The sequence below is a fragment of the Candoia aspera genome, chromosome 3 (genome assembly GCF_035149785.1).
Source record: "Candoia aspera isolate rCanAsp1 chromosome 3, rCanAsp1.hap2, whole genome shotgun sequence".
NCBI classification, from domain to species: Eukaryota; Metazoa; Chordata; class Lepidosauria; order Squamata; family Boidae; genus Candoia; species Candoia aspera.
Genome location: NC_086155.1, coordinates 192,483,436 through 192,509,314, shown reverse-complemented (window position 1 = coordinate 192,509,314; position 25,879 = coordinate 192,483,436). Strand labels below are relative to the sequence as shown.

The following is a 25,879-nucleotide window of genomic DNA, read 5'->3' as shown; positions in this document are numbered from 1 at the left end:
AAGCATTTCATAATATTTTAGCAAAGAAATATGATTTGAGCAGTGATGCAAAAAAAGGAAGAGATACTTTCTTCCCAAAAAAGTTGAATTAGCCCATATGGTTCTCCTAGTCAGTATAGACACAGGTGATATTTGCTGCAGCTGCTATGCTAATGACTCTAAATGTTGTTACAGCTGTTACCTGTCCAACTCCACCCCAGATTTCTAATGGAAGACAGGAAGGAATACATTTTGATTGGGGATTTAGTATTAGTTATGTCTGTTCACCTGGCTATGAATTATCCTTTCCTGCTGTTTTGACCTGCATTGGGAATGGAACATGGAGTGGTGAAGTCCCACAGTGCTTACGTAAGTAGTTTTTTGATGCTTGCATTCCATGCTGATAGTTGCTTCCACTCAATCTTAAAAGAAAACTAACAAAGAAAAAGTTCGAAAAAATGAAGAATAGATACATACACAAATTTAACTATAATGCTTCCTCCACACGTACACACCCAACAAAACTGCAGGGACCTTTAATATCCATTACAAAATTAGGGGCAAATTGCAGAGACCACAAAGCTTCTTGGACAAGAGTCCTGACAGTGTTGGTGATGGTCCTGCTGGAAAAAGGAGAGAGTTCAGGATGACGTTTTATCTTAATTAGTGAAGGAGAAAATAATTACTCCCTATTTTTTTGTGAAGTTGCAGAGGAAGGAACAATGACCATGTTTTGTCTCATATTTGAGTTACCTAAAGCAAATTTATCAGTCATGACAAAAATGCCAACAAGAACTATTCTGAACATGGACGTTTTATTCAGGCAAAATCCTGGATATTTTTACTATAGCTGACTTCTGTAATGGCTAAGCCTGTCAGAAATACAGAGGAGAGTCCAGCCTGTGTCTCTAACAATTGGACTTTTGTTCCAATATTATATTAAATTACCTGATTTATGCAGAAATTTTTATTAGAATAAAATTGGTGACACTGATGGATTTTGCATTGCTGCAGATTTCATTACAATAACAAATGTGCTGACTTTTTACAGAACATTTTGTGAATAGATCTTCCTTTTTGCTGTTGAAAAAGGTACTAAACTTTTAACAGGGTAAATTCAATGGGCTGAATTATCGAAGGAAAGAGGAATGGCGTTTCATGGCAAAGGAAACACTTCAGGAGCAAAAATGGGGGGAAAAACTAATGTGCTATATCCAAATTTTGGGGGGTACTACATAATCTAATGTTGTACATTTTGATTCATGCATTAAAACCCATTGATTTCATTCAACAGATCTATAGCATTCATGAATCTTGGTCATTTTCCAAAGTCTTGTAATCTGTTGCGATCATTTCAAGATCTTCCTATTTGATCTGATTTATGATGGCAGGAAGATTAGATCTTTTGAGTGTTTGAACCTCTTTTGTGTTTTAGTTATTAAAATAATAAGTGTTAATACAACCCTTTAGTGAATTGAGGCCGTATTTCACTCTACCTTATTGGCAGTTGATTTCTATAGCTGGGGTTGGGAGCAAAATGTGCTTATGGTGGCTGAAGTAACCAAAGAAGCCATAGAGTCTTTAATTAACAGTAAAGGAGGGAAAGCTCTGCTTGACCAGATAAAATAGGAGGAGAACATTGAAGTATGAAACTGTAAGATGGAGCAAGCACAGAGCATGATCTCTGAATTCATTCTCAAGCTGTCCAAGATGCTTCCCATATGCTTGATCAAAAATATATTAAGATTTTTCAATCTGTGTTTCCACAAAGGGGTTTAGGATAACAGCCACAATAGCTTTACAATTGTCCTCTGAGAGAAAGTGTGACAGATGTTTACCCAGAGAACTTCATGAATAACAGACAACTAGGGTTGGACATCAGGTACTTATGCCCAAGTAAACAAGTCTATCACCAACACTACAGGAACAATACCACAAGGAGTCTACTAATCACTCATGCCTTGGTCACCTCATGGTTTGACTACTGCAATGAACTCTACATGGGGCTGCCCTTGAAGTCCACCTGGAAGCTTCAACTGATTCAGAATGCAGCGGCACAGGCAGATAGATAGAGAGAGAGTTGGTTAGTGGCATGTATCAAAACCATGAGCCATATCGTCAGGCATTTCAAACTGAGAGTGCATATTCAGTGTTACAGGGAGAGATAAGATCTTAACTAGACACTAACTGCTTCCTACATTGTGGTAGCAGTTCATGCAAGTGAATTAAAACCACTTTGATCATCACCATCCTGTAAACGAGCACTGGAATAGGTGGCTAAATAAATAAATAAACAAGCTTTTGCTCTTATTTTACATCTAAATGGTTTTCTATTGCCTGTTACATTATTTTTAATTTTGTATTTTACCTTAGTAAGATCCTTAGATGTATTCTTTGGAAAGGGGTACATAAATGAAATTAAAACATGTGATTGTTTCCACAGATACTCAAATCAAATGTTATCTCTACATTCCTGAAACCTCAGGGCTAATATACCTAAATCAGACTATGTCCTCAGCCCAGTTTCAGGCCTATTTTCTTACTTTTAGCTTCCTCTGAGCACAAGAAAGCTGCTTGCTTTGATTGCTTTGGTCAAATTCAATACTGTCTTCCCAGTTAATGTTAAGTGGCATAAAACAGATGCCTGATTAATTTTATTTTGTATTTACAGTCAAGATGTTGTGGGAAATAGTTAGGTGGTAGTATTGCTGACAATGAAGGACCCCGTGACTTATACTCTGCTACAAAGAGTAGCATTTTCTCTGCATAGTTTCCCATTTCTGTGTTTTGTGCATTGCCATGATGTCTAGTTTCTATGGTTACCTACTCAAGACAGAGTTACTAAGCATCCAGTAATAGAAAGTGGCTAGGAAAAGGCTGGATAATATGTAATATGATGTAATTCCTCCAAATATTATCTTTGTGGAAGCTATAATCAAGCAGCAAAAAAAGTTTTGTATGATATTTGTTTAAGAAATGTTTTAAATGTTTTCTTGAAAGTCTTTGCCCTTGTTAACACAGTGGAACAAGGAAAGAAAAGAACTTTGGAGGTCCTCCATAATAACTAGTAGCTTTTGACATTTAGACAGTAGGAGACAAGATGAGACTCAGCCCATCCTATCTTGGGATAAGAATATAATTCACATTTACACCTTCTGCATGCATATGTGCACGTACTGTAGTTCCACTTTTTATGTTAGAGCAGATTTTTTTTAAAAAAAATAATAAAGGCTGCATGCTTTCCGTTTTCCAAACACACATGTCTATGCTTCTGAAAAGAAATATCAATATATTTTCTACATGTTTCTTTTTTCTACAGCAAAGTTTTGTGGTGACCCAGGAGTTCCTGCTCAAGGCAAAAGGGAAGGGAAAAGCTTTATTTATCAGTCAGAAGTCTCTTTCAGTTGTAATCTTCCATTTGTGTTGGTTGGTTCCAGCACTCATATATGTCAAGCAGATGGTACATGGAGTGGATCATCTCCCCATTGTATAGGTATGATAGGATCTTTCCTAATTTGTAGCATGCTCCATTCTTTTCTTTACAGCAGTGGTTCTCAACCTCGGCCATTTTAAGATGTGTGCACTTCAACTGCCAGAATTCTCCAGACAGCACGCTGGCTGGGGAATTCTGGCAATTGAAGTCCACACTTCGTAAAATGGCAGAGGTTGAGAAACACTGCTTTATACTCTCTGTTAATTGTTTAGAGTGCAATCTTTAACATTCATATACTACTGTATTCTCAGGGACTTATTGCTTATTAAGTGGACATAAGATGGCAACCAAACTATTGTTTTCATCAGATTCCTTTGTACAGGAAAAATTCCATCTCCCACCCCCTTTTGCAGCCATTCTACAATTCTAATAGGATTCTTAGTGTGGCACAGGAGGCATCCAGGTAGTCTTCACTTAACGACCACAACTGAGACTGGAATTTCAGCTGCTAAGTGAAGCAGTCATTAAATGAATCCAACCCAATTTTACAACCTTTTTGTGGTGGTCATTAAATGAATCACCATGGCTGTTAAGTGAACCACATGGTTGTTAAGTGAATCACATGGTTCCCCATTGATTTTGCTTGCTGGAAGCTGGCCAGGAAGGTCGAAAATGGTGATCACATGGCCACAGGGTGTTGCAATGGTCATAAATGTGAACTGGTTGCCAAGTATCCAAATTGTGATCATGTGACCGTGGGGATGCTGCAATGGTCATAAGTGTGAGCACCGGTTGCAAGTTGTTGTTTTCAGTACCATTGCAAGTCTGAACCATCCCTAAATGAATGATCATTAAGTGAGGACTACCTGTACAGTTTAAGAAGTGAAAAGCATTCTTAACAGAAAGTTCCTGCTAAACATATAACAGGATATACAGTATAATTGCACCTTCAGTGCAAAACTGCAGTCTTGCCAGGGAACAAGTTCTTATGCACTGTGGCATTTTGGGTGGAATACAAATTTGGTAAAGCTTAAAACAGACCCACTGAAATCAAATTAAGACTAATAACTTGTCACTAACCTAAGCACCATTCAGTGAAGCCATTCTAAGCATGACTGCATAGATATCTATGCCTCCCTGTAATATGAAAACATTTTTATATAAATTGCCCTTAGTGGACTTTAAAGTGCTTGTGTGTGTGTGATACAACTAGAAATACAGAGTTATATCTATGTTGTCTCTGTAGATTTAGTATAGGATTGTTTTATTGGGACAATTTTCAGTATTGACAGCCCAGACCAATACATAAGTTCATCCATAGGATGAATCAAATGGAATCAAAATATAAGGTACTCCTGCTCACATCTTCATTTTGCATAAACAAAGTTTTAACCTAAAGTTGCATAAATTCCTTATGAAAGCATTGGTCATCTATTGAAATGCTGGCACTTCTGAAAACTGTTTGGAAGAATTTGGTTATCAATGGATATAAGTCTTAAAAACTATTTTCTTTCACAAACTTTTCTTTGACATAGAACCCACTCGCACAGCCTGTGAAAACCCTGGTGTTCCTCGTCATGGATCACAGAACAACACCTTTGGTTATCAGGTAGGAATCCTTGTTTTAACTGAAGGAGGAAGAGAGATAACTGCTCATACAAGTATAACTCAGACTTCAGTAATACTTGAATTTGAATGTGTCCTTTCTGTATTCAAGTAGTTATCATCATTAACATCATCACTCAAAAACACTTAGACTAAAGTTGTATATTTCCTATTTATTTTCATGAAGTCTGATTAAAGGTGGAATTCTAAGCATACTCACTGGGCAGTAATCTCCAAGTAACTTAGTGGAATTTAGTTTTAATCAAAAGTATTTTTTTTTAATTTTTAGAATACATAAAAAATATAAAAATACAAACATATTTTGCATTGAGGAAAGAACAAGTTGTACAAAGGGGGGGAAATTGACATTCAGTGGAAGTCACTAATGCATCACCCAGATTTTTCTAGTTAATTGAACCATTTTATTTCTGATTTAAATCTTGTTTATCTATCTTGTCTCCTTTTTTAATTTAAAAAGAACTCAGAATATCCAGATAGCAACATAATCATATTAAGCCAATGACAATAGTTCCAATAATCAAGGGAGATGCAACAATAGGTTCAAATACTTCAGCCTGATATTACTTAATCTGAAAATATTTTATTACATTCTGTACCTTTTCCAGTTCTGGTTAGATACAATATGACTATATAACATTGTTTGCTGCCATTTTTTGGTAGTTGAGTTCAATCTCATGAATAAGCTCCATTCATTTCAACAGCCTTTCTCCTGGAGAAACCTGTAAAGAATTACAATCTAAATAAAGTATTTTTTTTTCTATTTACACATGAATGAAACTGCAATTATTACTTAACCAAAATAATAAAATACTGTATAATAAGGTTCAATTTGCTCTGAAGCTAATCCAATATAAAAGGAATTCTGTAGTATCAGTAAAAATAGGGGAAAAATAGGATTAAGTTTTATATGCTTTTATAGTATATAATTTTCATTGATCCATCCTATGTAAGTGCTTTTTATTCTGAACAAATGATTTTTCCAAGGGCTATTTTGCACTGAGAACAATGCTTGGATGACATGGCAGTAATGTTCTGGGAGTTCTTAAAAATACAGTCAAGGTTTGATTTTTTTGGTATATATTCCACACAGATTTCAAAGATAGGTTAGAATTAAAGAATGAGATTCCAAACACACTAGAAACTAAGCCCCATTAACCATAATGAGACATAGTTCCAGGTAAGGATGCATAGAATTGCACAGTAAGTGCTTTTGTCTGTGTAAAAATCTTCTGGCAGCATTTGCAGGATGAAGACGACAGTAATGCTCAGTCCAGAGGAAATGAAATAGATGGATATTAGAGACAGATGTCCTATAGGAGCACTGGAAAAAATAGCTAGGGAGAGAAACAAATAATTTACAGGACAGTAAAAGAAATCCAGAGCTCCTGGTGAACTTCAGTAATGATGTTCCATCTTTTTCAAGCTTTTCCCCCTAGCAACAAAGGGTAAAGACTTTAATTTGTAATGAAAGCAGGACTGAATCAATAGAAGGGTTTTGGGTTCAAGGTGAATGACCTTTATGGTTTAAATAGAAGAGAGCATATGTAGCACAGGGTTGAACTGTGGAGTCCTTGGTGCTCTCTGAGCTTGGTTGTTTGCTTGCAGACATTTCATTACCCAGCTAGGTAACATCATCAGTGCTGGGGAGTGTGGGATTTGCTCCCTGTTTATATACAGTAGCTTGCCCCACCTGTGTTGGTGGGGGTGTGGTTTCCCCCTTGGTAGTTCCTTGGTTAGGGTGTTGTTTTCTGCTTGATTGTTTGTCTAGTGTTAATCCCTGTTTATCTGGGTGTTGGTTGCTGGAGAGGATGCGTTCTAGCCTTTTTGTTTCCTTCTTAGCTTTTTTATTGTCTCTTTTCAATGGTGGATAAATGTGGTTTATCTCTACATGTCTATTGATGGCTGATTTGTCTGAATGCCAAGCTTCCAGGAAGTCCCTAGCATTTTGGATCTGGCTTGGTCTAGGATGCTCATAGTTTCCCAGTTGAAATTGTGGCTGAGTCTGTCCCTGTGTTGTGAGATTAAGGAGTTTTCATTGTGTCTTCTGACTGCTAGTTGGTGTTCATGGATGTGCTCTGCTAGTCTTCTGCCTGTCTCTCCTACTTAGTGGCTGTTACAGTCCTTACACTGTATGTTGCAGATGACTTCGTTTTTTTCATCTTGGGTTACTGGGTCTTTTGCGTTACTTAAGATGTTTTGGAGGATTTTAGTTGGTTTGTGTGCTATGGTGATGCCATGTGGTTGTAATAGTCTGTTGGTTGTTTCTGAGATGTTTTTGATGTATGGCAGTTATCCTTTTCATAGCTTGTGTTGGTTGTACTATAGTAGGTTGAGTGGTCAGGCACTTTTTGATAAAGTTGTGTGGGTATCCATTTTGTTGGAAGACACTGTATAGGTGGTCTGTTTCCTTTTTCTGATGTTCTGGATTGCTGCAGTGCAACCCAAGGAGAAAACCAAATCCCCCCCAACACTGGCAGGCCAACTACTGCATATAAACAGGATCAAACTAAAGATGCAGTACTAAGAATCCCAAAACAAAAATGGCAACCACACATAAAGGAAAGGTTTGATTTTACTGAGGTACAACCCAATGAAAGCATGTCAGTGGGAAACGTCCGTGAAAGAGGAAGTAGTAAACACTGGGTAAATAGCCTTCATTGTCCCTGAAGAATTGCCTTTAAGCAGTATTGAGGGAATAGCAATGATCGGTACCTGACAGCAAGCAGTAGGACAGCATGTACCCCACACGTGTTAGGGAAGAGAGTAAATGCTGGTGCACATATCTGAGTTGGGAGAGCCTGAAATTCTGTGGAAGAAGGAAGCAAAGGACAATGGAGATTAAAAAGCTAAACCTGTACGCAGTAGTTAGATCAGGGGTTGGGGGAGAGAACAGATGAAGAAGACAAAGATTGAGACCATGGCCAAGACCTCCTTCAGACGATTACAACTTATGCATCAGTTGCAGCCATTTCCAGAACAAGAGGTTTTGCTGGTCTTCTTGTGGCTAAACTATTGCAACTCTCTCTGCCTGAGGCTGCCAATGAAGACCATTGGAAGCTTCAGCTGGTCCAGCTTGCAGCAGCCTGAGTAAATATGGGAATAATAGATTCACCAATGTATCAGTTCTACCACTGGAGCTTCATTGGCTACACTTTGATGAGATTTGCTTTCCAGTCAACATACAATGGAAGTACAGGTAGTCCTCATTTAGCAATCACAATTGGGACTGGCAGTTTTGTCATTAACCAAAGTAGTCACTAATTGGGAAATCATGTCACTGTGACTGTGCTTTCCTTTCCCCCAGTCCCTCATCCTTTGGAATGCTCACCTCAGCATTGGGATAATTAGTAAGAAGGGAATTAAAGTTTGTATTTACATTCATTGGAGAGGAAGGGATTACATGAGAGTAAGCAGGCACACAATGGGGAATACATCAGGCTGTTTGTGTAATGTGCCTGTGGCTCCCAGGCTCTAGCACGCTCAGGGCTGCCAGTGCCACCACATTGCTTTTGATGTGTATCCTTCATTGTGTGTATGCTTACTCTCTTGTAATCCGTTCCTCTCCAATCTCTCCACTCTGCAAGAGGAGGAAAAAAACAGGTCAGGCACAGGACAACACATACTGACTGTAATGGCAATCACATGACTTAGGGATGCTGCAAAGGTTATAAATGTGGACATTGGTCATCAAGTTATGTTTTTTAGCACCATCGTAACTTTGAACAGTCACTGAATGACAGCTTTTTCCAAATTAAATCTGCCCTCTCAGTGAGATCTAGCAGAGGTGGTCTGCTAAAGGTTCTTTCTCATGGAGGACCACCTTCATCCCTTCTGTAAACATCCTACCCCAGATATCTAGACCACCCTTCCCTTTTACATTATTGAAGAGCAATTAAAACATGGCTCTTCAGAAAGGCATTTGGAGAACTTTGAAGAACCTATCACTCCTAAATGGTAACTGATCAGAGGGAGGGAGGGAGGAAGGATCAATTTGAATGGAGACAGATAATGGAGGAAGAAGGACTGCTGTTTCTTCTGCCATTGTTCTCAAGAACTGGTGATAGAGCCTCTAGATGTTTGTGGAACCTGAGATAGCATAACATAGTTAAAGCTGGGTCAGCTCATTGTTTTCCTTGGCCTCCTGAAGCACAGTTTTGATGGAGCTAGTTCAATATGGATTCTTTAAAGGGGCTGCTGAGACACTTCCTCACCCACGATCAAGCTTACAAATATCCTCCTGGTTTTTATTGGCTTTAAAAAGTGCTATCCCTTTCCTCTTACATTCAGTCTTGATAATCTTTGATGAGATTTGCTTTCCAATCAACATTTTAACAGCATGTCCATGTGCTTGCTCCATTCCACCACAGTAGAAGTTTTATCCTAAAGGCAGTACTGACATTATTCCTGAACAAAAGGTCACATTTGCAACTTGAGGAGGGCAGTAAGAGAAAGAGGAGAAGTGTTGCCCTGAACAAAATCCACAGTTTCCCCAGTACCTGCTAGGGTTTACTTCCTGTATAAGCATAAAATGGAGTAGCATTGGGATTTCAGAGATGACAGTTTCTCGGGACAAGCTGAAGGGGGGAAGATTTCTGATCAAATTGTGAGATTTGTTACACTATAATGGATACTAACAAAATTATTGATTTTAATTTAGATACATGCCAGGTTACTAGCCCTGTTTTCAAACTGATAGGTGAGAAGTAAATAAGACTGTGACAAATTGCAACCATTGCTTTTGTACATTTAATGTCTTCACCAACATGTCTACTCCTTTGTTACACAGTATCATAAAGCTTTCCAAAACAGCTGCATGCATTTTATAAAATCAAAATATATTCAGGTGTCAGTTTTTACCAACTTCATTTTCAAATTTCAGAAGCAGATCGTTTTCCTGAAATGAACTCTGTGACTTGAGATATTTGTGTAGAAATGTTGTTGGTAACACAAGAAATTGTTTATAGCACCAATGACCATTGTAGAACAGTACAGAATGGAGCTGAAATAATGGGGATTTATTTAGAGCAATCTTTCATACAGTACGTGCAAAGGATTAAACTCTATTTCTTTGTAGTTTATTTTGTGGCATGTTTGCATGCATGTACATTCAGCATTTATGTATATATTAATTTTGAATTTAGAAATAAAAATAGATCCATTGTATTTGTAGTAGCCTCTGAGTCAGTTTTATGACATTTTGTATGAACCTCAGCATGGAAATAAGGAGAACTGAGAAAGCTAACTTTTTCTGGTGAATTTAATCTTCACAAAAAGAATATTGGTAGTACAGGAAAATGAGTTTGCTTAGCTATAAAAAGTGCATGGTGAAGAAAAAATAATAAAAAAAAAGAAATCAAATAATAATAACAAAAAAGAAATTACCATCACTGTAAATTTATTGCATGGAATTCATTCATGTGTAGCCCTACTTGGTCATTAAATCCAAATGCCTGAAGAGGTCAGTTCAATTCAGGTATATATTATTGTTGTGACCCATAGGTTATAATATAATATGGACATATCAAGTGGGCAATAAAATAGTAAACTGTAATTAATAAACAAAATCTAAAATTACATAAAATCAGGTTTATAGCCATTAAAAATACAAGGACAAAATCATCTTCACTACACTACAGAGAAGGTGTTTATGATATTCAGCTGCCTGATGAGGTCAATTTGAATGTGGAGGGCTAGCCTTGTCTCCTTGGCAATGACATTAATGACATGGATGACGCACCACTAGTATGAAATGACTTATTGTGTGAAAGGAGCCACTTTTCACAGTCATTGCCATAGGCCAGGTCATGACTAGTTGTGCATTTGCATGGACCTATCAGGAACCAGTAGATGCTTGCAACATGTGAAAGAGCAGGGTACATTTTAAATATATAGGAAAAAAGGAACAAAACAATGAAGATGGTGAAGATAATCACTTGGCCAGTTTGTACAAATCTTATGATAGGCTCAACTTCTTTCGATCCTTTCCATAATTTTTTTCCCTGATTTTTTCCTACTCTTTGTAAAATAAATATTAAAACACGTCTATGAAATTAGAGAGCACAGTTTGATAGTATCCTAATTCCAACAGATATGTGTGAGTGATTAAGAAAACCTATGATTTACCTAGTGCTATAACCAGGTTGTTCATAGACTCTTTAGTGTAGCAACTAGAGTTTTTAAAGTATCTTAGGTCAGTGTGTGTATAGAGAGGGATATATCTCTCTGTGTTGAATTCATCACTGTTCAAAGCCATACATGGCATGGGACCAGGTTATTGGAGGGACCGCCTCTCCCTGATTACATCTGCCCATCCCACCAGATCCAGCAGAGAGGGTATACTGCAGGTCCTGTTGGCTAGGGAGCTTCACTTGGTGGGTCCTAGGCAGTGGGCCTCTTCTTCTGTGGCCCGCACTTTATGGAACATTATTTCCCCCAAACTGAGGCTGGCTTCATCCCCTTTAACTTTCTGGAAGTCCCTCAAGATCTGGTTGTGTCATCAGGCCTAGGCACCCCAGGGGACCGGTGAAATATTGAGATGGCTCCTGTCATGAGCACTGATGGTGAGCAGGAAGGGGCCCCTATCCAGGGGGGAGAACGCATGCGTAGTACTGAGGAGTTAAGCAGCCATTCAAAGAGACACAGATCAGACCCGCCTTAACTTTTGGGGTTTATCTGTCTGGGTTTTTCCCACGCTTCTTCAGTTTGTTAGGATTCTGTTTTATGTAGCAGTAATAAACACTAGAGACCTACTCCTTGTCTCAGCGTGATTTCTGACTGTTGGGACAGTCATTCAAAAAGGCACAGAACAGACCCGCCTTGACTTTTGGGGTTTATTCGTCATCTCAGCGTGGTTCCTGCTTGTTAGGACAGCTCCATTGTAATTAACACCTGTTCTTTGGCTATTTTTTTTTTAGTTTTGTGCCTTTTATAATTTTAAAGTTTTAATAATAATAATAATAACAATAACAATAACAATAATAATAATAATAATAGTTTGTATATATTGTTTTTAGCTTTATTGTATGCCACCCAGAGTCACTTGACTGTGAGATGGGCGGCTGTATAAATATGACAGATAAATAAATAAGTAAATAAATAAAAGTCTATTCTTAATTTTTCAATAGGTAGGCAATATTGTGCAGTTTCACTGTAGAAAAGGCTATCTTCTTCAGGGGTCTACAACTCGAACCTGCCTTCCTGATCTTACATGGAGTGGGATTCAACCTGAATGCATCCGTAAGTCATGAGAAGAGAGAAGAGTCAGATAAGGAATGGAAAAATAATATTATTTAATTCACATTTTGATGTGAATTTGCTGAACTCACATGCCTCAGATCAGTATCTAAACAAGAAATAAGAATTGTGTCTTATTTGTGCTGCCATTCTCCAAATGTTTACAAATTTATATACAAGGAGATAGTGTGCAGAAAATATGTATTTTAATGGAAAAGAATGAAAAAAGTGATAACTGCATTAAGAAAACGCCAGTTTAAATGCTGATTTTGTGGGCTTTTTTTTTTTTTTTTGCTCCTAATCAATGTTAATATGGGACACAATTTAACCAGTTCAAAGTCCTATTCACCAATGTTGAAATGGGACCAACCCTTTTATTGTAATTAAGGAGGGCCTAACTGAATTTGAAAATATTCATCCATCTTTCTTTACTGATCAAATTGATCTATTCTTAATCTTTCAATGAGTGGGCAATATCATGCAGCTTCACTGTAGAAAAGGCTACCTTCTTCAAGGGTCTACAATTTAAACCTTCTTTCCTGGTCTTGTAAGGGGAAGAAATGATGGAGGCCTGCCATGTTGGTGAGGGTCCATCTTTTCTTTTACCAATGATTCTAACTCTAGTAAAGAGATGCTAAATCATCCAGGAGTTCTGGTGTTAAACTGCAAGAGTGAAGCTCCATGTGCTGGATTCTAATGGTACTCTTCCCTTCTTGAATGCCTTTGGGAATAAGGATGTTGGTAGAGGTGTCTCAGGTTTTAATGCTAAAAATAAGGGGTAATATAATACATATACACATCACTCAAGGATAAACCAAACACATATCTTCTCAGAACACTGCAAAACATTTTATGCTTCACCACCCTGCTCCCATCCCAAGGTTTGCTCCAAAATCCTCCCAATTAATTAAAAACCCCCAAAGGGGGGGGGGGGAGAGATTAAGACCAATTTAAAATGTAATGTAAAATAGAAACAACCAGGACAGTGCATTTTAAAGGAATATGAGCATTTTGAAGATCCATATTAGCATATTTGAAAATAGCTATCTGTCCATCTCAGCTTGATCCACTAAAAAAATGTTTTTCTGCTTATCTTATTTCAATTATTTCTGTTGTCATCTTGCAAATGTGTAAGATGTATTATACATTTATTCTATGTGAAAATGTACTACATCAGACACAAACATTTACAATTCTGGTCCAGGCTGTGTAGTTCATGATAAAACTGGTACAAAGATTTCCCAGTTAAAATGCAGTGATAAAGGTAAGGATATGCTCTTCATCTTTCACATCCTCTCTAGTATTCAAATATATGGGGAATACATGGGGCCTAATCCACTTTCTTTAGTGCCAAAGCAGCCACAGTTCTTAACTGCTCCCAGGCATGGTTTGACATAAATTGAGGAGCTATTAAAAGTGTGAAGTTTTTAGAGGCCTTCTTACATATTTCAGAACAATTTGAGCAATGATCATAACCTTTAGTTGAAGAATATGCCATCACGTGCCATGTATAATATGAATTGTGCATTTTGTTTTAGCTCACAGCTGTAAGCAGCCAGAATCTCCAGCTCACTCAAATGTTGCAGGAATGGATCTTCCTTCCCTTGGTTATACTTTGATATATACATGCCAATCAGGATTCTTTCTAGCAGGAGGATCAGAACACAGAGTCTGTAGATCTGATGGCACGTGGACAGGGAAGGTTCCTTTCTGCGAAGGTAATTTATTGCATATCTTTCCTCTTTCTGAAAGAATTAGTGTTTCAGAGTTGCCATTCCTTTGTTTCTTTTCATTCAACTTTTTTTTTTCCAATAGGTAAGGATGGGGAAAATTTGTTTTGCCCATTATCAGGCAGAGTTTAGCTAATTAACTGATATATAAATCAAATGAAGTTGTTTATTTTATTTTGCATTTATATAAAAGTATCTATCCATTCTTGTCATAGATATGCTGTTCTCAGGACAATTAACAACTAAAAGCAGTAGAAAACTAAGGAGAAAAGAATATGGTCTCTGGCCATGGAAACATTACCCAACCCTGCACAGAAGCCTGTTTTTGCATGTGAGAGGGACAAATTGAAATTGGTTTCATTCACTTAATCCACATAACACTTCTGTTTTATTGTGCTCAACTCGTGCTTTTAGAAACTGGCTTGTTAATATGAAATTATTGTTAAAATAGAAATTCTTGTTGTCTTCTCATTCAGATGGTAGGATGTTCAAGAGATGGTTGAACTGGCATACTGTATTTTATATCGTATTTTGAGGAAACCTTGGGATGTGATTCCCATTGTACAGTATTTTCCTCATGCAATCTCATTTGCATAATAAGATCATTACACAAGTGATGTAATTTGCATCATTTGCATAATGGCATCACCCTAGATGACATACTCTCCAATTTAACATACATTTGGAAATAATGGTTTGTCAAATCACTGTACAATATAGGTTTTCTGTCTCTTAGAACAGACAGTTCTTCTCCATAAAATAGCCCTCTACACCCCCAGGGACTGCTTTTATTAGAATATATATCCTTTTCCCTCAAGTACTAGAATCTGGATTCATCAGGTAAAGCTGAATGGTAGACATTTAGGACAGATAAAGGAAGGTACTTCTTTCACAGCACAGTGCTGAATTATGGAATTTACTACCAAGAGATGTAGTAATGGGCAGCTTTAAAATAGGAGTTTATACATTTATGGACCATTGGATTATCATTGGCTACTATTCATTGTGACAATATATTACCTCTGATTTCAAAGCAGTTTTAGAAACAGTTGTTTGCTTTTGGGCTCCTTGTAGTCATATGAGAACAGAACACTGGACTACTAAATCAAGTCCAACCAAGCTCTATTTATATTCTCATGTTGTTAGTACCATCACCATATTACAGGACAGAGAATGCCAAAGTTGAACAAGGATAAATTGTACTCACGTTTTCTTTGATGATATTCCAAAAACATCTGGTTGGCTACAATGGGAATCAAATGGTAGTTAGACCTGAGCTTATGTTCTTTTGATAGGTTTCTTGGTACAAGGGGTACAAGTTTCCAGTTCCTCAGTACTTTGAAAGTGATCTGTGATAGCCTTTACTGTTCTGCTGACTTAGAAATGCTAAAGTTGAAGATTAAAAACCGTTGCCTCACCAAGCTGCTACAAAATTCCCCTCGTTCTTCAGTAAATAAGGGTTAGGGTTGGTACACTTTGTGTAGCAGCTGGTCAGATGTTGACTGTAGGGCCACCAGCTCAAGGCTACACAAATCTATACAAGCGCTAGATGGCAGCAAATGGTTATAATGTTCAGTTTCTCATTGTTGGCATTCTGTGGTCTTTGCGATTTTTGCAGTCCAGATGTAGTAGCTCTACTTGAACAGAAAGGAAAAACTGGCCAAACTTCCTTCACCTGGGAAAAGCTGCCAATCTTCCACTTAGCACTGGCACTTAGAGGACCTGTAGCTCATCTCCAGGAAGACTGATGAAGAAAGTATTTGCAGCAATAGGAAAATGGAGTCTTAAAACTAAAACCAACACCAGCTACCAACATGGTGGTTTCAGCTGTCCCAGAGCAGATCTTATTATCATGAGATGGGTTCTGTGTCTTTTCTTTCTTTTCCTGGTGAACATCTCTCTAGGTTTCTGAAACCTCCACCACTGCCCAGGCTCTTTGATTTGAAAACACCCTATGGATAGCCTAATCATGTTTTCCTTGACATACAAATAGAAAAGGCTCTATACGCTGCTTGTGAGAGTTTTACCATTTTCTATTATTATTATTATTATTATTATTATTATTATTATTATTATTATTATTGGGACGCGGTGGCACTGTGGGTTAAACCGCTGAGCTGTCGATCGGAAAGTCGGCGGTTCGAAACCGCACGGCGGGGTGAGCTCCCGTTGCTTGTCCCAGCTCCTGCTCACCTAGCAGTTCAAAAACATGCAAATGTGAGTAGATCAATGGGTACCGCTTCGGCGGGAAGGTAACGGCGTTCCGTGTTGTCATGCTGGCCACATGACCCGGAAGTGTCCTATGGACAACGCCGGCTCCAAGGCTTAGAAACGGAGATGAGCACCGCCCCCTAGAGTCGGACGCGACTGGACTTTACGTCGAGGGAAACCTTTACCTTTATTATTATTATTATTTGCTATCTCATTGAATGAGAGTGGTCAAAAATGTGGAAGAAGAAGGAAATAAAATTTACATTGTGATATGGTGATGGATTTTTTTAATAAACATTTTTTTTACTCCTTTCCAACTGCCCACAGGGTTTGACATGTTTAATTAATTCTGGTTTGCAGTGCTTGTTTCAGTTATACACACAGACACTTAGGAAACAGTTGCTAAGACAAATAAACTCCATGTTTTTTACATACATTAATACAGAGTAATATGATGGGGGTCCAGATTTCCGACACAAAAGAAAAGTATGTAAGAGTAAAAGCCTGTTATTTTCAAACGGAAAGGTCATGGGAGCAGAGGGGGGAAGCAGTATGTTCCTCTGTCTTCTTTTGTTGCTGATGAACAGTTTTCACAGAAAAGTGACTTCACTGGTGATTTAAAAGAATAAAGAATTATATTATCTTTATCCTTCTCACCACCATCCAAGTTCCAAAACAACACACAGTAAGGATATGTGTGACAGCTGTGTTCTTCCTCCTCCTCCTCCTCCAAACTTCTCTTCTGCAATGGATATTATCAAAATATATTTTTTTCCAGATTGGGACATAATAGGAGGTTCACCATCTAACCTTGAAGGATCAATTCTGTGCAATTCTGTGGCGTTAGCATGCTGTCCTACTAAGAGCAAAAAAAAAAAAAAGGAAAAAAAAAGCCTTAGTCGGGTTTCCCTCCCCCTTCTACCCTTAATCATCACAGACCAAAAATCTAGAAAGTCTCCCTACTGTTTGACAAACCCTCACATTGGGTATTATGCAAAATCATTATGTGTGTGAAATCGTATTTCTAGATATATGCAGGTGCTATCATTTGAACAATCTATAAATCTGTTTCCATCATACTGTAATCATGTGAATCATAGAAGCAGCCTAGACTTCCACAAAGAGACACAAGCTCATGGGGTTGATGCAGGTAGACTTAAATGTATATTAATTTAGCTCCACCCTCTTTAACAAGTGCACACCATCTTAAGAACATTCTAGGGCTGCTGTAATGGTATGTGGGAATGAGCTTGGGAGACAGGGTGAAGAGCCGCAGGCAAGGAAATGGTCAGATAAAAGGCAGCTTACCCTGCAGCAGGAATGTGGGTGGGGCAAGCGGCTCAGAAGGGAGTGTCCCTAGTTTCTTTGGCTGTAAAGGGGAAGGGGGAAGAAATCTACTTTCAGACCTGCAAGATTCTGTTAATGTAACCTTACAATACAGTAGAATTAGCTCATCTGGCTGTGTTTCCTGTCTGGTCTACCTCACAAGGCTGACAGCTGTGTAATACTTCAGATTCAAAGTCTCTGCCAAATGGAATCTGAAACACTAAACAGCCCTAAAATATATGAACAGATCTCAAAAGGAACAGGAGAAATTAGAATTTGCTGTAGACTTCACAATAGCTGCAAAACTATTGTGATACTTAGAAAGAGCTGTGCAGATGCAACACTTTAAAAATCAAAGTTTGATTCCATAGTCTACAAATTTAATCCTGATTCATAACAACCAGAAGAATTGTGTTGTCATTTTTTGTAGGGTCATGATTATAGCACATTCTGTTAATTTGAATTTTTTTTCGTATAGAAATTTCAAATATCTTTATGGTTTTAATTGCATTGATTTTTGTCTTTTGAGTCTTTTATCCAATACTGTCTTTAATAAATGATAAAAGGCTGTATATCACAATGGCTTAATATTAATATGAATGAGTGCCTATATATAAGCAATCTATTTGTTTTTACTTTTAACAACAGCTGGTTCCAAAATATTGGTGAAAGATCCTAGACCTGCTTTGGGAACACCAAGCCCTAAATTAAATGGTGAGTATCTTTATTTTAAGAATTACAGGTAATCCTCGTTTAAAAACCACTCGTTCAGCTACTATTCAAAGTTACTATGTGCTGAACCAGTAGTACTTAAGACCAACCCTTGAATCTTGACCATCCCAGCACCCCTGCGGTCATTTGATCACAATCTCAGCACTTAGCAACCAGCTTACACTTATGACACTTGCAGCGTCCCACAGTCATGTGATCATCATTTGCAACCTTCATTTGCAACAAGCGCAGTGTGTGTATATATATATATTCTCATATCTTTTGACATTGGGAAAAGTAGGTGTTCAGACCATAGCCTTCTTACAGATAATTCAAATTTGCTAATAGATTTTGTTTTCTTATGTTTTTCTTAGGGCTAGCCTAGCCTAAAACTAACCATCCTTTTCAACCTTAGTGATGAGTAAATTAATATTTTGTGCTTGCTATTTCATTAAAACTGTGCATCCATGAGCCTTGTCTATCTTGTTTATGCACACATGTGCAGTTTTTAAATTTTCTTGAATATTCTCTGTTCTCTAGAAAATATATTTCAAAATGATTTTTTTAAATAGCATTTTCAACAAGGCTATTACATAGATACATACATTCAGAACTACTCAACTTCCTGTCTGCACATTAAACTAGAAAATTATTCTGATCAATTTGTACTTAACTGCAAAGTTCAAATTCCTCAATATACAGTACATGAGCAGTCCTACCTAAGAATAAGTCCCAGTGAATACATCAGGTATTACTTTGGGATATATATGTTAATTTGTCTAATAGGAAGGTCTTTGTATTTAGTATTTGTGACAGTACTGGAAAGTCCCCTTTTGTTTATTTTTTTTATAAGTCTTTTAGATAAGTTTTATAATAACAGGGTTATTATTTTTCCAGGCACTTTGTGTAAAACTAACAAAACAAAATACAGGTTTCTTCAGTGACCATAGTTGGGACCAGCAACTCAGTCGCTAAGTGAAGCAATCACTTAGTGAGAAATCACCTAACTGTGATTGTGCTTTCCAGCTTGAAACAGACAAGAGTAATCAGTTTCACACCTTTGGCTTTTGTTTTCCTCCTAACCACTTCCCCACCCTTTGGAATGCTCACCTCAGCACTGGGATAATTAGCAAGGAGGAATTAATGTTTGTATTTGCATTGATTGGACAGGAAAGGATTACAAGAGACTAAGCACACACACAATGGAGAATACAAATCCAAATCAATGTGCTGTTGCCAGCAGTCATGAGCACACTAGGCAAACAGCTGGTATATTCCCCATTGGGTGCCTGCTTAGTCTCTTGTAATCCCCTTCCTCTCCAATAACTCTGCTCTGTGAGGGGGGACAGAGGAAATATTGCCTACAGAAATCTCTTGGTGGGTCTCTTTTCTGGGGGGGTGAGGGGAGAAGGAGGGCTGCAGTTGGCACATGGGAGGGAGAGGAGGGCAGGTAAGTGCCAGAGTGACTTGGGCATTGATGGGATAAAGGAGAAGGTGGTGCACAGGTGTTCCCTCTCTCTTGCTTTACAGACCTGGTAGAGTGGTGTCTTTGGATGGGAGGAGATCGGTGAGGGGAGAAGGGGGTGAGGCTTCCAGTTGTACATATTGCAGAGGGCATCTCTAGTCCAATATGGACTAGGGCACTAGAAGGTGGGGAGGGGAAAGTGGTGAAGGACAGGACTTCACCAATGCCCCTGTTATGCACGGCCCTCAAGTAAGCAGAGCAGTGAGGCAGCTGCCCTCTTCTGCTGCTCCTGTCCAGCACCTTTACTCTTGCTTGACCATAGGGGAGACTGGGAGTCTGTCTGGGGAAGATGTCTGTCAACTCCTGTGCATCTCCTCCCAGCTGGCCACAGATCCAAAGGGGCACCTTCCCAGTCCCATCTGACTTTCACTTTGGACACAGCTGGAGTCTCCCCTGCAAGGGGGGAAAAAAGGAAAAACAACAGGTCAGACACAGGACAATGTGTACTGACTATAAGAGTGATCCCATGACTGAGGGACACTGCAAAACTTGTAAATGGTCATAAATTGGTTGTAAAGTTGTTGTTTTTCAGCACTGTCGTAACTTTGAACAGTCACAGAACGAGTGGTAAGTGAGGACTACCTGTAAAAAACAAAAACAAAGAAGTATTTCCCATTTAGACAAAGGCCATATCTCATTAGCTGAGGTCACCCACCTAAACAATCTAAAGAGGTTTGTCTTGATTCCTTCTTTTGTTTGTTAATAATATGCGGTATAAACTCTGATTGCCTGGATTGATATAATGAAGATAAAAGAAGCCCTAAGGTAGTGGGAATGGAAATGGTGCTAACTCATGCAGACTTCAGAGAAGTACAAGAAGCCTAAATTTTCCTCAGAAAATTATATATATATATACACACACACACATACATACATACACACACACACACACACACATTCATCCATTCATTCATTCATTCATTCATTCATTCATTCATTCATTCAAACAGGCTATTTAAACTAGTAAATCCCTCCCTCTGCTTAGTGCAGAAATTCAAATTAAAGCATCCAAGACAGATGGTTGCCCCCCATCCCCAAGACATTAAGTTGGAATCTGCCTTCCTATAACTTAAATCCAATATTACATGTCCTGCTCTCTGGAACAAGACAGAACAGATCCTGACCTTCTCTGTGCCATCCTTTCAAGGATTTGGAAAAAAAAAAAAAAGTTATCATATCCTCTTTTCCTCAAGGCTGAACACAAAGGAAAATTCTGTAGTTCTCCGACTCATTTGTGTACAGAAAAAAAAGTGAACAATGCTTGGCAGCCATAGCTTAAATTAATTACCTCCTAGGATTTTTCTCTATGCAATAAAGAAAACTTCACCTCTCTTATTTATGATCTAGTCAAAGTTGAGCAACTTTTGATCTCATTAGCCATATACATAAATCACCCAGTGAAATCATTGGAATCTTTAAGAACATAATATTGGCAGGAATATGATTCTTGGTTTTTTTTTTTCCTAATGAAAAGGATTTGGTGTTGTTTTTGATATTACTTACACATTTCAGTGTACAGTTGGCAATGTCAGTATCATTCAGCTTGATGAATTATGTACTTTTAAAGTATAATGCAATAGCTTACCACTTAGCTAGCAATTTCGGTCCAAGTGTTGATATTTAATAAGATTGGACACTAAATATAGAAATAAAGAGACATGGGAAATCAACAAAAGTGATGTTCTGGGCAAGTACCTGACACTGCTAATAGTTATGTGAAGTTTTACTGCATCTTCTTTATGTCAATAGATTAGTGTTAATATTTTGTTTGTTCAGGTTAGCTAATCTGAACCAATCCCAAAACTGGGGTGGGGGGTGGGGGGATATATAGCAAATGGAGATGCAGCATGGATAGGATGAAATTGTTATTATAACAACACTTTCCCTTTGCTGGTCCTAACCTTTGGAATGCACTTCCTTGGGATTTGAATATTGTCCTCTTCTTTCTATCATTAGGAAAGGAGTTAACTAACCCTTTGTTAGTAATAACTTTAACTATTTAAAATTAATTCATTGATTTTCAATTGTTTGCAACTTAATTTAGGTTGTTAGTCATCTTGACTGCACCATGGACAGAAAGATGGGATATACAACAGCATAATAATAATTATAATAATCACAACAGCAACAACTAGGGGTATATAAAATATTTGAAAAAGATGCTTTGAAAAGTGCATTGAGCAAAATGGAGCCCCTTTCTTCAAAATCTTAAAGCAGCTGTGTCCTTTGCTAGGCTCATGAAAAGTTGTTCTCAACTGGCTATGCATGAATGTATAGTCACAGCTGTTTCTTTTCACTGTCGATCCCAGCAGAAGTGTTGTGCCTACACACTGGTGCAAATGCAGACAACCAGAGAGAGCTTTTGAAGCAAATGTGTGAATCTTGCAGGGGACAAGATGCAGTCCATGGTGCAGTCAAGACGACTAACAACCTAAATGAAGTTACACATGATTGAAAATAATTTTGCTAATTCTTCAAATTCAAGTGCTTCATTTGTTCAAAGCACCTCTTTCCAAGTTCTGCATATCAATCATCATCATCATCATCATCATCATCACCACCATCATCATCATCATTCTCAGTCCTGTTAAGCCTCCTGAATGATGTTATTGTCATCATTTTACTTCAGGTTTTCACCCAAATGGCACATCAAATTCTGATAAACTTATGAAATGAGATTAAACCAGGTCAGATCAGCAATTCAGAATTATAAGCACTGGTTTCTACTTACAGAAACACTGAACTAATGTGAAAATAGGTCTAAGCATGTAAAATAAATTTAGGAAGAAAAAATAATGGCTTCCAGAAGTAGCTTGCATTATTATTATTTTCATTCTAGGTTGTATTTCACTTTCTACCTCTGTTAGAATCAGAAATTTTCCATGGTGCCTAAAAAGGAATGGGGGAGGCATATAGACCAATAAATCCACACCAGAATTCTATGATATAGTCTTGCCACATCTTGATATTCAAATGTGACTGTCTGTCATTTGGAAAACAGTTACAAGCTGTTATTTTGCCATATTTTCAGTGACCTAAAGTTAGTAAAGGGCAGTACCTAGTGTTTCTATTCCATGTATCTTTAGAACCTAGCAATATATGTAATGGATTCTAGATGAAGAGCTACTGAATTTCTCCAACATTGAGGAATTCTCCAATATTGAGCAAGGATGGCCTTGCTCCTGATTTCATATTTACACAGTGAAGGTATGGCTTGAATATGTCTTGAATCAGAAGTCAGTCCCACTGAATCTAGTGAAGCCTTCTCCTCATATCCAATTTGCACTAATCTAGGATTGGTGGCATATCCTTGCTCTCTCAGGTCAAAATTTTTGCCATCTCTTTCACAGCTGAGCAAATTAACTTCTGTCTCAGCTGCAGTGCAAGAGCGAATGCTGGCAATACAAGTGTACAAACCATTTCAAATTTGAAACAGGTTGTTTCAGTTATTCTGGATATATTTTGAATCTGAAACAGCTACAGTCTGACCTCATATCACCTCTGGAATGAACAGAACGACTTCTTCCAGAATCAGACAATTGTTCTGAACTTGAAAAGTTCTGAACGTAAAACATTTTGTATGCTTCTACTGGAAATATAGTTTTGCACTGTTAATATTGGCAAGAATCCTCATCTCATCCTGGCTCCTTGGCTAATGGTCTCCCAGAAGCTCAGCTTGTCATCATGGTCTCTCAACATACTGATCTTCTTTTTAAACAGAGCAGAGGATTTTCTCTGCAACAACTCAACACAGAAAACTGGCTTTAAAAAAATGTTACACTGAAAATAAATTCAAGGTAATGACAAGAATGGGGAGATAAGTCTGTTGATGGGGATTTTTGCACTTCCCCATTAGTTAATTGGAAGGAGTAGTGGTTAGATCATGGAAGATATTGAGTGTTGCATATACGGCAACAGTGAGGACAATCCTAGAATACTACAAACATTATTTTGAAGGATGTTTCTTTGCTTGTTTGTTTTGTGAGGAGGGAGATTAAGCCTGTAGCTGCATGAAAGTGCCCTAAGTTTTTCAATTCAATAAACATGCATTCACTGTTACAATAACGACATTGATAGGACTATAACTCATTGTAAAAATTCCTTAAATCATTCATAATTATATTATTCTGTATATAAAGAAATTTGCTTTGAAATTTAACAAGATTTAATCTTAATCTGAAAAATAATGATATACTAAATTTTAATGTCAGTAAATATAAGATTACATTTAAGAAATGCTGCAATGTGCTTTTAATTTTACACAACATTTATTAAAATTGTCAGTGAGGTATTGCCTTATTATTCTATTTACTGCCTCAGCAGAAGAGACTGTAACTAGCTACACAGAAGAATAAATATGCTTGAACAAGGAAACATGATTTCATTACAAACTTTAATGCTCAAGTCAACAGAATACATAAGCACATACTAAAATGCCAAATAAAGTAGCCTCATTATGATGGAACATAAAATGAACGATTGCTTGCTTTTCTCAGAATCTCTTTTTAATTGTCTTTATTTCATGTATTTATTGGTGCATCATCATGTCTTAGTATTTCAGTATTCAAATACAAGTAAGTTTATTTGCATCTATTCAGGTTTAAAAGCCTAACCCCAGTTTATTGAAACGAATGAAACCTTCGCCATTGATTTATGCTTGGCATTAGATAGAGCTTAGCTCATCATTCTGCACTTCTGTTTATGATGATTAACATTCATTTATTCCAAAAGGATACTTTGATTTAGCATTAAAATGTGAGAAAGGCCTAAAAGAGATTAAAAGAAGCCAAAAATAATTTTCTTCAGTTATGAAATATTTGTATTTGATGTGCCAGAGAATAAACCCAGACCTGTCCTTAAAACTACCTTGAAGAATTTGCAGTTTAAGTACTCCAAGGTTGTAACTTTATGAACGCTAATAATTCAGTCCTACTTGTGCCACCTTGGAAACAGTCTGAGCTCACTAAAACTAAATCTCAAGTTAAGTAAGTGCATAGATTTAATGCAAAATTCCCACCACCACCTGAAACTAAGTAAGGTTGCAATTGATTTTAACATTGCCAGAAATTTCAAAATATAGACTCATGAATAATAAGATGTGTTAGAGCAAACAAGAGTATCCACAGGGGTTGCCATCTGCAAGATGGCAGATGGGGCTTCATCAGAATGTTGCCCACCATTATAAATTTTGATGCCCTCATGGACATCCCTGAACTTAACTCTCCCATATGATTCTGAGTATGTGTGTTGCATCAATATAAGAATATGAGATAGGTTGGCATAAGAAGGATGATTATGATTTAATTAAGGAGTTAATATGGTGTCTATCCTGAATCATTTTGTGGTTTCTGAATTTTTTCCTTTAAAGTTTTTCCCTTTCCTACAATAGGAAATATAAAAAAGGAAAGCTTTATGCCTTCTCTACTAGACAGAGCCTGGAACAGGCTGATCTTCTTTCATAGACTAGAATTTATAGAATGACTACATTTTGTCTATATGCATGGGAAGATATTTTCTCATTTGAGATCAGAGAATTGTCAGGTTGGAAGAGACCTTGGAGGCCTTCTAATCCTATCAGAACAAACATTTGACTTGAATATGTTGGCAAACCTTCTACAGAAGATTGAATCAGCTTCAGTCCTAGATGACTCACCTGTGAATAGTTCCCACTGAACTCATTTATGAGATAGGTACTGTGATCAAACTGCACAGGCACATGCTCATAATGTGTTCTTACCTAAAGTATCCATAAAAATGGAATGGGTCCAAACTCTTACCACATTTAGTAACATTCCAAATTTATAACAAAAGTGTCTTCCTTTATTTCTTCATGATATGCCACATATGGCACCTGTGAGAGGGAATGTTTCTGCTTGTTTGCAAAATAGGTTATTACACTCTGTTTATAAACTCAAGAATGTTTGCATGTGTGACAGAAGTTCTTTTTTTCCCCCTTCTATGCATCCCAATGGTTGATAGCAGGCCTTTTGGCACATCTACTACTATAATTTTTTGGCACATCTACTTGCTATAATTTTGAATGGGATTACCCCCCCCCTTTTTTTTTTCTCTCTTTTTTTACAGAACTACAGCCCTAGGATAACC

The 25,879-nt window shown here is 37.5% G+C and overlaps 1 protein-coding gene across 1 annotated transcript in view; it reads left to right on the top strand.

The window, feature by feature from the left end:
• Nucleotides 1-25,879, top strand: part of CSMD3 (CUB and Sushi multiple domains 3) — a 643,537-nt gene that overhangs the window by 598,697 nt on the left and 18,961 nt on the right. The window contains exons 61-66 of the mRNA XM_063299980.1: nucleotides 175-348; nucleotides 3,299-3,472; nucleotides 4,948-5,021; nucleotides 12,163-12,274; nucleotides 13,810-13,989; nucleotides 18,187-18,252. Of these exons, the coding sequence (XP_063156050.1) occupies nucleotides 175-348; nucleotides 3,299-3,472; nucleotides 4,948-5,021; nucleotides 12,163-12,274; nucleotides 13,810-13,989; nucleotides 18,187-18,252 (780 nt within the window). The remainder of the gene's footprint in view (nucleotides 1-174; nucleotides 349-3,298; nucleotides 3,473-4,947; nucleotides 5,022-12,162; nucleotides 12,275-13,809; nucleotides 13,990-18,186; nucleotides 18,253-25,879) is intronic.